Genomic DNA, 13,711 nt, shown 5'->3' on the forward strand with positions numbered 1-13,711 from the left:
TTCTCTTCGTTATTTATGATCTTACGTCCATATAGGTTACAGTTAGAGTTCAAGTTCGGACAAGCGAATTCGAAACCGATCGATTACCTACGATCTATTGGAATATAATTTTGTATTTCAATAAAAATGTCGCGGTAAGTGGAGCTGCGTAATTTGTAAAAACTGTTTGTAATTTACAGACTTTGGGTAGAAGAGTATTTTTAATCGTCGGATATTATCTTTGCTTCTTGATTCTCTGCTCGAAGTAAGATATTTATTATACGGACAAAAACAGTTTACATATGTAATAGTAGATGTACATTATACATTTCCGAAGATTGCGATCGATATTTTGTGACAAGCGAGAAAGTAGTTTAATTGCCTGGAAGCAAGTATTCGTCGTGACTGACAAGGTAGGAATTAATGATTCCGAACTGGTGGTCAAGTGTAATTCACACGAAATTAAACTGACCGCGTGAGTTTTTCAATTCTTGGCCATTTTTGGAGAAAGAGTTACCTGCGGCAAACGAGTATTTTGGTATATTCGCGAAATGACAGTTTGCAACGTGCTGTTATTTAAAAAGTTAATAAAAGTATTAACGTCAAGTAAAATATACCGTTTTATAGAAAATTCCATTCTTCCATTTTATCTTTCGCATCATTTTCTCACCGGTTCCATACTTTCGTTTCTATATCATCGAATGTCCGTATCAAAGATATTTACACACGAAATATATAATTAGTACTAATAACATTAATTACATTAGTCTCGTGGGCAATTTATTGCTTACGTGGAATTATTTATTACCTGTCGAAGGTAATTTAAATACAAAATAGTCGATATACAGGATTTCAGTTTTCAATCCATTCTTCCGTTAGACGTTACCTAGAAAATTATCGAATAATTTAATTTCAATCTTGCGATTAATTAATTTTTATCGGTTCAATTTCAAAAACCATTTAAATGCATCAAAAAGTTGGCGAACTTGCGAATACTTACATATAACAGTAGCAGTGGACAGTATCTCATCGCACCGTCCTTGCGTCTCAATATTCTTCGACACGATATCTATAAGAATACTTTAAATATAATACCTAACGTCTCGTAATATTTAAAAGCATCGAATGTTTCTATCAAAAATTATCTTTACCATTACGTTCTCGAATCAAAGTGTTTGTCACATGTTCCTTGGAAACCCTTAATTTAAAAAAAAAAAAAAAAAAAAAAAAGAAAAAAATAAAGGGTCTGACTTCCGGAAGTGAACAATTTTCGTTTCTGAGAACGCGGCAGATCGCAGCAATAGCGTGGTCCTGACCTACATCGACTGGAAGTCGATTGTAGTGCCACGACGACGACGACGACAACGAGGCGTTCGATTCCACTTTCGGATACGTTCTCTCGATAACATTTACCGTTGCGGTGTCGATGGAAGACGTCAAGGTCACGGATTGGTGGCTGCCTAATCCAAATTCGACTAGAACGTGACGCGCGATTATCGAAGGTGGACCCGGTTCTAGGAAGGCGGCCCAATAGAACGTGTTCGGTCGGCGCAGACGCACTGGTGGCTCTCCTTCTTCGCGCGACCCGCGCCGAATCAAATCTACGCCGCGGCGCTAGTATGCGCGCGCATCGCTCTCGCTCCGCCGTCTCGGCTGCCTATTGGTCTCACAGAATCGTCCCGGTCTCGCTGCTCTCTCACAGATGCGTAAGATCAACTAATCCGTACACAGACAATTTCCTCTCCTATCCCGCTCTTACTATACGCCATTTTCTATATATTCGTGCGTTCGTGTTCTTCTATTTGCAATTACATAGGGTTAATCGAGATTTGAAATTTCGCGCGTAATTCCGAGGTTCCGATCTACGTGTCCCGATTCATCGGTCTGTCGCTTCTACGTTTAGCAGCTGTTTAGTATCCATTTAGTATCTGCGTATGATTATATAATTATATTTATAAATATTCAAATTATAATTATGATATAATTTGAATATTTCAGCTGAGGTTAGGATCGGTTTTTTTTTTTTGTAAACTGAGGAGGATATTGCGTTTTTCGATTCGGTTATTGCGATTTGTACTTGGAAAGACAGGGTTAGATGTACGTGGATAGAGATTTAAGATAAATTAAATTTAGCCAGCGTGGTTGCCGAGAAACGTAGAAATCAACTGATTTTCGCGAGAAAAAATTGTAGTCTGCGTATGATAATTCTTTGGCAAAAGTAAGATGGAAAATCAATGAATTTCAAAGTTGCGTTCCAGTGTGTAGGTTATGTAAGTACCTGGCGAACGTATTTGATATTTGAAGAGATACGTACTAGCTTAATGGTTAAAATTATAATAGTCCATGAATATTTTTACTCCATATCCGAGTGTCTCTATCTAAAACCAATAGGCGATGGAAAAAAGTTCTTTCGACTTGCAGCGCTCGTTTTCAACCAATTTCAACCAAAGTTAGGTATACGATTCGATGCGACCACTATCCAACCTTTTAACCTTCTCGTTCGGAATTAGCAAGATATTCGTCATTTTTACGAACACATACGCATATGCATCGATGTAAAAATAATCCAATAGAAACAACGTAGACGTATTTCAACGACCAAGCAACCCTGCCCAAAACGATTTCCCATTTCAAATATACCCGTTTTTAACGCGAGAAATCAATACGACACCGCCAACGTGCCGAGATTGGAGAATTCGATGCAACGGTTAACGTCCGTGGAAGCGGCTTCCGAAGCGCGCTCGCGTGCATCCGTTCGCCGGGAAGAGGAAGGAAGATTGTCTGCTGTCCGACTATCCTTGCCAAAGAGGGGATGAAGCAACGCGCACCCCACCAGCGCGCTACTTCCCGTGGGTTAAAGTTAGCCGCATGCGAGCTCGGTAGGCGTGGCCTCCAGGTAGCGGAGAAGCGCAGGTGAGAAGAGAGAAAAGCCGAACAGGTAAGCAGCCGAGCCACGGGCAGACTGCGACGCGCGCTCCACGCGAGACCGTGCGTGTACCCTCGTCGGTCAGACCGGGGCCAGTCAGGGTCCTGCTGTTAGCCAGGACGCTCCGAGAGTATCTTCCGGAAGACCAACCAACGGACAGCTGTCGGGCTACCTGTGTAACTCTTCTTTGCTCTACGGATCATCCGATTCCGTCTACTTGCTCGTTTCATCGATCGCCTCTCACGATTCGAAGAAAATTATTCTGTTGTCAACTGCGTACAACCGCATACAACGTTGCTTTGTGATAGAAAAATCATCTGGCTTGAAAGAGTGTTGAAAATACGTTTCTCAGAGAAGTGTTACTCGTCTTGCATCTGTAATAATCGATTCCAAGCATCGAACTGAACCGCCTTGGACGCGCGAACCGGGTACGAGACCGCGACCTTGGCGAACCACGTGGAGGATCGCCAGCGAGCAGCCCAGTGAATGGAAAAACTGTACGTGCGTCGGGACTGTCTGTGGGGTTGATACCGATTGTGTACGTCGTTTGTGCGTTCCTTGATCTCTAGTGCCAATAAAAAGAGACTACGATTCGCTGCTCGCCTCCATGAACAGTCGCAAGACTTAGGGGACTAATCGATCGACCAATTGGACGCAATGTGCGGTGAGTTTCTTCCGCATCTCATCGCTTTCCTCTCATTGTTCTTTTCTTCCGCTGCGATTCGCGCGAATGGAATCGATCGATTGGCGCGAAGCGTCTTGGTAACAGAGAGACAAGTTTCACAGGGAGGTGATACGGTGCTTGAGAAAACGAATCTCGCCTCCGGTTGAATTCACCATGAATATACTATCGACCTTGTGTTATTTTTCACGTATTCCAATGGAAATTTATGGCAAAATTATGATATTAAATATAGTTCGGCGATTATCTCGATGATGTTAGCTGATTTGATATACGACACTTGGAGATGTGGAAGTCGTTTTCGTGATATTAAATTTATTTTCGTAATTCTGCTGGGAAATTTCCCCGTAGAAATATTGTAGCGATAAAATATCGATAAAATTATGCGATTCTTTTTCGATGTAAGTGCATATACAGGTTGTTTCTTTTTTGTATTTTATCCGGTCGAAAGAGAAGATATCGGTTTTTCGATGATGTCGATTTACCAAGGAGGATTAGGTATTTCGTTAAGCCGAGAGCGGATGACGGTATCGGTTTAATCAGATTACTTCTTCTTCTTCTTCTTCTTCTTCTTCTTGTACTTCTTGTAGTTTTGTTAATCTAGCAGAAAGTATACGGATTCTCAGGTTATTAGTTTTTGGCGATGAAAAAATACCTTTCGTATTTAGTTTGTCAGGTTTAGTTTTTAACTGTTTTTGTAATCTAGAAAAGTTTACAATTATCGCTTCTTGCAAATTGAAATTTATGAATAGCTATTTCGAAATTTCAAAACTATTCTCTTATTTGATGGAGATTCTAAAGGAATCTCAACTTAAAACCGATACAATCGCAAACTATTCGCTACTTCTATTTATAACGTTGCAAATTAATTATATCGTTGTTGTATCGAGTGAAAATTATATACATTTTTAATGGAATGAATAAAAGGAAAAAGAATTAAACGAACGATTTAAAAAATTAATTATAGCGAGATATCAATTTTAAAATGAACAATGTTGCTTATCGCGAAACTTGTAGGAGATACTCAAATTTTCAAGGTTGTTCGAAATATTCGTATTATCGCGACCTTGTATATCTGCCGCATAAAAAGATATATTAAAAGTGTGCATACACTCGGAACATACACAGGAACCAGAATGTTATTAGCGCACACGAATGGCAGCAGCAAATATTTGTACGTATTGCCAATGACGTTAAAACAGATCAAAGTAATCGCAAATCCTGTTTCAAAATGTCATAATTCAAATTCACATTCACTCCTTATCTCTTCGATACCTTCGCTTTTCACGAATTTCAGGGTCTTTCGTATTCAGTATGACAAATATTAAAATTTAGCATAATATCGTTACAAGAAGTATTTATAGCATTTACAAACCATAAGATTATTTCGATGGAAAGTTTTGCGAGAAATGGCGTTATACTTTGGTGGGAGAAAATATAAAATTCTAAAAGAGAATCGACGTCGTTGTAAAATTTGTAATATTAGGTTGTCTTTCTTTTACAGACCCGTCTGTTACAACGGTGTATCTTTATACAAACACGAAACCTAGTCTATCAAACGTTGCGATCTTTATCTTGATAGAACAAAATGAATCATACGTGATTCGATAAAATAATATAAAACGAAAGATATTGCGCGTCCATTATTTCCTTGTAAAACGAAAGAAAATTTTCGGACGACCTTATATATATAGAAGCGATGGAATTTCGATGGAAAATCTTGCAACAAGTAATATCGCATAGTATTGGAAAAACAGACTTGGTCGTAAAGAAGAAATTATAATATTTAGAAATTATAAGTGTTGGATCGAAAGTGTCGGTTAAATGTCGAATAAATTCGGTTTCATTTTGTTGAAAGAGAAAGACCAAGTGTTTGCATAATCTCTTTAGTAACAGAGTACACATGTGTCAGATTTTTACCGGACAACTGTTCCTATCAATGACTAAGATTCTCTTAGTTTCGTGGTCCCAGAAGCGTCTTCGTTAAAAGAAAGAGACGGAAACGCTGACGTTCGTTGATGTGTACACTTGTTTATACACATTTTAACGAAGCGAAGAATCGGTGACCAGATGGATCGATTCTCACCTACGATCACGTTCAAGATTTCCAATGAAACGTCTTTTCGGCTAGCTTTTTCGTAATTAGGTGGCGGACGATGAATCGATCGAAACGTCTGTCATTCGTGAACGTTGATTTCGAAATGTGAAAAAGCTGGAATATAAATCACAATGCGTATTGTGCAAATCATATTGATAAATCGTATAGAATAAATTAAATTTGAGAAAATTGTAAAATCGAATCTCGCTACCAACGCGTTTTTTCTCTTTCGCTGACCACCAGAACGCTGAAGGTACATCCTTTTGTTTCGTTGAGAATTCCAGTCTCGAACGACCTGTTTAGCCAAATTATTTAACCAAAAGTCGAAACTATAATTTTTTTTCCCTTTTTTTCGTATAACAATATGCAAGCAATTTTAAAGCTGACTTGTAAGTAGGTAATGGTCGGTGATTGACATCGAACTCGGACATTATCGTTCGTTATCTATGCAAAACAGGAACCACTCATACAGTCGTGTTTGCAAATCGCATTACAGATTTATTCAAACAACGAGGCGCGATTATTAACTACGTCTGTGTATATGTACGAACATTATCTATTACCTGAAAACCTTCGACTTTAACGATTCACGTTTTCTTCCGTTGTTGCGTGCTCGTGTCTCCTTATGCCTTTCGGAGAAGCTTACCGTGCAAGAAAGTTATTCGGTTTCGTTTTGCCTTAGAATGTTAATCTTATTATTAATATTAATGCAACTTCCTTATTTTTCTGAACGATACATTTGTTTATGAAATTAACTCTGTTATCTGTTGTTTGACTCATTCTCTTATTGCGTTCTTCTTGGATTACGAGTCGAGCGTTGAAAGTAATCGAAATTGATTTGCCATAAAGGGCTTATTGTAATCACGTAATTAAATTGCGTGTGAAATTTGTCTAAGTAGTACGTGAATGGAGAATTCTTCGAGTCGGTCGAAGGAGAATTTAGCTGATTGTTAGAAATATCCGGTAGACGTAAGCTGGTAATAACAACAACGCTAATAAATAGAAAGGCAATTGTTTTAAAAGACACGAAACATTTTACGAGGCTAGATAATTTTCTTTCACGTTGTTACGAATATCTAAGGTCAGGTATATTACTATTTATTTTTATTTATTTATTTAGTCTTAATCCGTGCCTTTCGCCTTTGAACGACTTCCAACGACGTCCTTCTCTGGCTTTTGCTTCCTTGCTGTGCTCCCTCCCTGTCGTTCCTCCCTCTCTTCTGCTATTCTTCTCTTCACTATTATAACTTTCGGTTCTGTCAGTCCTTCTCCAGTCTCCTTCAGCACTTCCCCCATGTTTATTGCTCCTCCTGTAATCTCGCATCTCCTCTACTACGTGCTTCGGGTCCTCTTCTTCTTTTTTGCATGTATATTACTATAAACGGATTAATATTGCGAAGGATAGAGAAAAATTACAGGCATTAACAGAAACGATTAAACAGCGTTAGTTAGAAAATCGTAAATGCCGATAAAAATGTACACTCTGTATATATTGGTAAAAACTATTTATAAGATATCTAACCGTGGTGCAATTTGTTTCTACTTTGTTTTCGATTTTTAAGCTTTTAAAAGGATAGATGATGGATAGATGAGATCTTATTGATTGCTAGCTTATCAGAGTTGGCCGCGAATAAAGTTCGTCGGACAATCACGTCCGTTTCAGCGTACGATCAGATTAGGAACACTGTCTCTTGGATGGACACGCGCACGCATGTTCTACGATGTATAATTCATAGTTCTCGCTCGGGGGAGGAGCATGTTTGTGATTTTCCCTATAAATCTGATAGCCGTGGCTACCTATGACTCGCGAGAATAACGCATTAACTCGGCTCCCATCTAAATGTAATAGAAATCCATTTTAAAACAGGACACGCGCAATTTTCTCTATATCCTGCCGTTTGAATTCGATAAAAACAGAATCCTTCTAACAATTGCACACCATTTCCATATTCTTTCGATCGAGTATACGATTTCGTAGATACAACGCGTTAATAGCGCGATTTTAGACACTTTCGTTCGAAATAATCAAACGTTCTTCTCGTCTTCGGCTTTCGTTCAAATATTTAAAACCGATACTACCGATTGATTATTTTTGAAGATTTTTCAAACTTTTATTCTACAGAAAATTATCGAACAATTGGCAGAGTTTGGTTGCGGCTCTCAAGCAGACTAACGATTTTATGGCGACTCTCTTTGGTACCAGACGAATATTTATTACTCGATCGTTTCTACGAGCAACGTATCTATCGCCTGTAGGGTGCGATACTCCATTTGTGTTAAACAATTTTTGTAATGCCACGATAACGTTAAACGATAAGTAAATCGTGAATGTTTATTCAAATTTGTCCGATACTTAGAATTTAGAAGTTGGAAGCCAGGTGGGCGATTGTCTTATCTACTACGTATCACAAAGAGTACCATATTTTGAACATTTCGTATATTTTTCCGTATTACGTACACTCTGTCGATTCGTGCGCCTTCAAATTTTCCACGATCGCATGAAAGTCCTCAGTCTAGCGACAACAGGAGCGTCTAAAAGATGTATAAAAATGTATGGTTTCACGGTTTGCTCGTCAGAAGCGGTGCCGCGTACTTGGTACATGAAACCGGAACTTCACTACAGCGCCATTGGAGTTCCGGCGGGCGCTCTGTCACCCCCGGCCACGCTTTCACCGCCTAGCAGCCCCAGCGTCACGCTGCCGCCTTCGCCGTGGAGTCCTGGCGCGGCTGCAAGTAGCTTGAACACCGCTGCGACATCCTCCAATCCTTCTTCGGCTTCCTCCACGAGCCTCGGCCAACCGACACCGGACCGTTTCAGCGCTTTCACCCTCGTCTCCACCTGCAATCCCGACGCCAGACTTCAGAGTCTACCGCTGACCAACACAACCACGGCACGAGGTAACACAATCGCCAGTATCGTCGATACTCTGCGGGTATTTATGCAAATTCACACGATACTGCGTGGTTTATTCGTTTATCAAGTATTACGTACGATTACCGTAATATGTTGCTGAGCTATAATATCGTACTATCGTGTGACTGTTCCATTGCTTGTTTCAGCGTTTGAAATTCCTTTCAGATATGGCTACTATTAATATTAGATTTATTATAATATCATAGATTAGTATCGAAATAGTATGAATATAGTGTTACGTTGTACGTATTAGAGATAGGAGGATGTTGGAGAATTTTATTTATCGTTGAAAATAGGAGAGTCGTAGAACGCGATTTGATTTTAATACTTAGCTTCAAGATGTTCGTAATCCGAATAGATGAATCGATCATTGACTGGTACGTTCGTGGCGCGTCATCTTCGAGCAATTAGGCAAATGCTCGTTATATCGTGTTTGTTAGAAATTCTTATTTTTATAGTTATGACATTCTGTCATCGTTCGATGTATTCGTTGATCGTTATCTCAGTACAACCGTAACAAGGTTTTATAGCATATGTCTGACCAGAATCTGTTGCGACTACTTGATACGTCAGACTGAGAAACAGAGCATGAACAGACCATGCTACTTCACAAATATAGGATCGTATTCGTGTCAATGCAGTCAGCCAAATTTAGAACTAAACCATTTAACCTGCTGTTCTTGGCTGATACGTGTACACTTGTAAAATTGTATCGTGTCTAGTGAGTATTTAAATACTCCAGCTAGTAATTGTATAATTTATTTTATATATATCTGCAAAGAGATCACCAAAATTGTCTCATTTTACGTTACTTCGTAAATAATAGAAGCTTGATCTGTATGAACGTTCGGTCAGTCGAATTTAGAAGCGAACGTCAGCCCATTTAAGCTCTCCTATTTGATCTTCTATTCTCGGTTGAAATATTTATATCGGTTATAGCTCGCCTCATTATATCGAATAGTCGTATCTGAATCGCTAACGAATATCCAATGTTGTCCATCTAAAAATAAACGTGCTTTTTTACTTTATCCAGAAATAATGACGGAGTTTCCTAGGAAAAAGAAAAAGGAAATATGAAGCAAAACAGACACAGGCATAAGAGAATAAATTCAGTCGGAAAGTTCGCTGCGATAATAATTTTCTAACGCTTTTTTAAATCATTTTAGACCCAATCATGATATTTTCCTATCATCCGAAATTTGTTCAAGTTTGAGGAAGATACGAAACAATTGTTCTGATATATATTCTTAAGTTCTATCTTAAAGCATCAAAAATAGTTTTTAAATATTTTTAGAAAACTTAAGAATATTAAAAGTCTCTTTGATTCGTCGAAATAGAAAGATTGAAATCAAAATTCGAAGACTAGATGGGATTGACATTAGCTTTGAATCGGGCAACTTTATTCTTCTATATTCTATATTTACAAAATAAGTAAAAATTTCATAATAATTCGACTATTTAAGAAAAAAATATACCTTTCTAAAAAATACGTGTTACACGTTTAGCATAAACCTACAGATTCTTTGTTCGAAAACTTCCCGAATTAATTCCCGGCTAGTGGAAAGATGATTGAGCCGAGGATCGCCAGGTTTCTCGTGCTAGATAGAAATTTTCTGGCTTGCAGAGATGCGTTGTGGTCTGATGTATGGTGGTTATGGGTCGACCGGGGCTGCATGGTGGGCTGCTCAACACCAGTTGAGTCTCTTGCTGCCCCATTCCCTGTTGCCACCCTCGAGGATTTCTAACCAGCAAACTACACCGGTTGCAAATTGCTCGCCTATTCACCCGGAACCCCTGAACACGTCCAGAGCTGGCTCGCCACGAAGATGCACCCCGGAGAAGGCGAAGTTCGGTGAGAATTTTAATTAAGAGGGCAGTTCGTGGAAAATTACACGAGGTGACCGTAACGATCAATTTCGATGGAGGTTCTATGGTAGCGTGAGAATGAATGGGATGAGAGAAACATGTTACAGTTTCAGAATATTATACTACATTATAGTTCGAAAGAACGTTAATATTATTATCACTGTGGAAATATTAATATCTTTTTCTACGAGTAATCACGTCAGATTTATCTTCGTTGCTGTTTAAAGTCGAACGAATCTTTTGGACGAATAAATTGTCGAACGATCGAACATTTATTTAAATACACACGGGACGCTCACGAAAACCAACAAAATTGCCACGATGCCTATAGAACGCGACAAACATTGTCCTTAATTTGGAATTGTATATTTCCTGTCTACTCGATAATATTACTTTTGTCAGTCAGTTGTAACGCCAACGGTAGGTTGTTTCAATTTCCAGAATTATCCCGCGTACTTTTAACGGCACTTGGTGGTACGCACGTGTTTGCCCACTGCTGCGATTAACTTTCATTTTCCAAAGTTAGAACTGTGAAATTACATTTGAAATCCTACTCGTCACGGTGTTGAGTTTAACAAGTAATAATCGCGTCGGGATTTCCATTCGAACCAATAATTTTGCTATTTACGTGACAAGAAGAGATTCGACTGCGAGTATTAAATCGCTTGTCCTAAAATAAATCGTTTTTGGTGTACGTCGGCAAGCTTTATCAAATTTATTCTTATTAATTCAATTTCACCACTCGCCATTTATAAATCGACTGCAAGATTAAAAAAAGCGTAAGTTTCCTTTAAACAAGTCACGAAATAAATCACATTCCGAATACGTCAACCAGATTTACTGCGTTTTATCTTAAAATTCCATCGAGGTCCTCCTTGAGATTCCCATGAGGTTTCTCGACGCGACCAGTCGGCGAAAAAGGCGTAGAAATACGCGAAGAGCTTAAAAAAGGGGACAACTGACCGACAATTTTGTCGTAAGCACAGTAAGTAGGTAATATCGATCCTGTTCTGCGAGCGGTTGGCAAACGGTCGGTTATCACCACCGACGTTTACGTTTATCGTCATCGATAACAAAGAGAGAACCTGTTATTAAACTAATTATCACGAATCCCTTTCGGTAATGTATAACGTTCCGATAATTGTCGGTGATTATGCCACGTAAACGTTTCTGCGCAGTCTGGTGAACGATAACGAATTAGGTTCGTATTCGTTGTTTGTGTACCTACGACGATAGGGTACTTTCGTGATATATGCGGGTGACAAGCGTTAGCTTAGAATCCTCGTCAAACAAATTGAAGAATATCTCACGACTTGTCTGTGATTCGAATAAAATGAAGTATAATATTCTTTGACTATTTTGCTGTATTGGGCTAAAAAGTGATTGGTTCTATTACTTTCTAGATTTAGAAGCTTCAGATTATATGTTTTATAATTTGCGTATATGGAGATTTATATTTCTATTCTCAACTTGGCGAAAACTTGCCGAAAATTTGTAATTACGATGATATTGTAGTTATAATATAGTTGTAACGATTAATTGAATTATAATATAATTGTAATGATTAATCGAATTATAATTGAATAATTATAATGATATTATTGGAAGCAAGAGTTTCTTTAAATTATTTGAAAGAAATTTCTATCCAAGAATCGACTCTGCTAGAGTTATTATACAAAATAAAAGATTTTTGCAACATAATTTTCAGAGGAGGAGGCGCCGCTAAATTTAAGTACCAAACCTAACGACGTTTCGTCCACCATGAACCGAAAGAGTGAAATTTGGTCACCGGGAACAGTCTGCGAGAGGGAAGCGAAAGAAACCAGGATACTATCATCCAGGAGTCCATCCTCGACGCCTGTAATCACTCGACAAATCCATCATTCACCGTTGACACCACCCTCCTCTTCGGAAAGGACATTCCAAGTGAGTTTTCTATGTCAAAACGTCTCTCTTTTTTTAAATCTTGAAGAAGAGAAATTCGAGGAAAGATACATATATGGGAAGAAATATAGTTGGTTGTTTTGCAAATTTTGTTTTCCTAACAGACATCTAGTTCTAAATTAACAAGTCGGGTATTTTTCATCTAAAGCAATTAACCAATGAGAAAGTGAAATAAGAAAGAAGCAGATCCACATCTTTTTGTAAATTGTTATCAGATTCTAATCGTTTCTTCGATCCAGATGTCTTATGCGTTCAATCGGAATATTAATTCCAAAGTTAAAACGATGTTAAATTAAAATTAATCGAACGATTCAAAGATTATTCGGAACGGTACCTTTGTCCCAAAGAAATCAATAGAGAAAATGGAAAAAGGACAATATCACCTGATGGAGTTAACTCGAATCGTCGTCAAACAGTAAGGTGGTGAAATGTTTTTCAGAGAACACGACGAGTATCGCTCTAGGAAATCTCTACACGACCACCGTGTTCTCTTCTTGAACACTCGGTTGATCGTCAAAAACAAATATTCGCATTTTTGTGTATTCTTTTACGAGCTTCGTAAATAGGCTTTCTCCGAGGTTCGATAATCTCCAGCTCGTAAACAAAATCACGGTCAACCAGACATCTACTCGAATAGCGTCAATTTTTCCAAGATTTTATCTAGATTTACCCGTTTTTTCATTCCTTTTCACGTTATTCCATTCTTTCCCTTTTGCTTCCTTTTTTTCACTTTTCTTTCTGCAAGGTGTTTTAATATTAAATGTTCAATTGTGTTTAGTATTCGTATTTTGCGAATGTACAAAATTTCCAGGAGTTACGTTAGATGGATGATTTTTTTAAATATCAAGATACTTTTATAACGTTTTCGCTTGGAAGAAACAATTTTTCTACAAGTCGAGGAACGCTTGTCCAGCAAAGTGTATAATTGAAATACGTAAGAAATAATCGGATATATTTTATTGCATATAGATAATTTTTCCATTTTTCACTTGAAACGACGTTTTTAAAATACAACTGCGAGGACAACATTGTTGACAGTCCTTTTCTGCTTGAATTTATATCTCTATCAATATTGTCACTCCCTGCGTTGCTTACGTGTATATTCGCTTGTATAATAATCTTGTCACGCATCTCTGTAAGTAGTCATTTTTCTTCTGGTAGATTCTGTTGCTTTTGTGCTAGCTGAAATGAAAATGTGTTTTATCGCGCCACAACCTTTGAAGCATCATTCCGGTTGCATAATCGTATTTGCAACATTTAGAATGACGAGGAACAAGAAATGAAAAAGTATAGTTACGAATT

The 13,711-nt window shown here is 38.2% G+C and overlaps 1 protein-coding gene and 1 long non-coding RNA gene across 3 annotated transcripts in view; one reads left to right on the forward strand and one right to left on the reverse strand.

Annotated features, from left to right (window-relative positions):
• Positions 1-224: 224 nt before the first annotated feature.
• LOC117204618 lies at positions 225-1,743 on the reverse strand. The gene is made up of 4 exons (XR_004487113.1): positions 1,131-1,743; positions 980-1,048; positions 597-865; positions 225-496 (listed from the first exon to the last, which is right to left on the reverse strand). It is a non-coding gene; the product is annotated as an uncharacterized LOC117204618 (long non-coding RNA).
• A 1,144-nt stretch (positions 1,744-2,887) lies between these two features.
• LOC117212386 (zinc finger protein 628-like) overlaps positions 2,888-13,711 on the forward strand; it is a 38,985-nt gene continuing 28,161 nt past the window's right edge. The window contains exons 1-4 of one of the 2 annotated variants that reach the window (XM_033457231.1): positions 2,888-3,569; positions 8,263-8,583; positions 10,224-10,451; positions 12,174-12,391. In XM_033457231.1, coding sequence (XP_033313122.1) covers positions 3,563-3,569; positions 8,263-8,583; positions 10,224-10,451; positions 12,174-12,391 — 774 coding nt within the window. In that variant the 5' untranslated portion in view covers positions 2,888-3,562. The remainder of the gene's footprint in view (positions 3,570-8,262; positions 8,584-10,223; positions 10,452-12,173; positions 12,392-13,711) is intronic. The other variant, XM_033457307.1, reaches the window with a different exon arrangement.

Source organism: Bombus bifarius, unplaced genomic scaffold (genome assembly GCF_011952205.1).
Source record: "Bombus bifarius isolate JDL3187 unplaced genomic scaffold, Bbif_JDL3187 scf7180000007966, whole genome shotgun sequence".
NCBI lineage: Eukaryota > Metazoa > Arthropoda > Insecta > Hymenoptera > Apidae > Bombus > Bombus bifarius.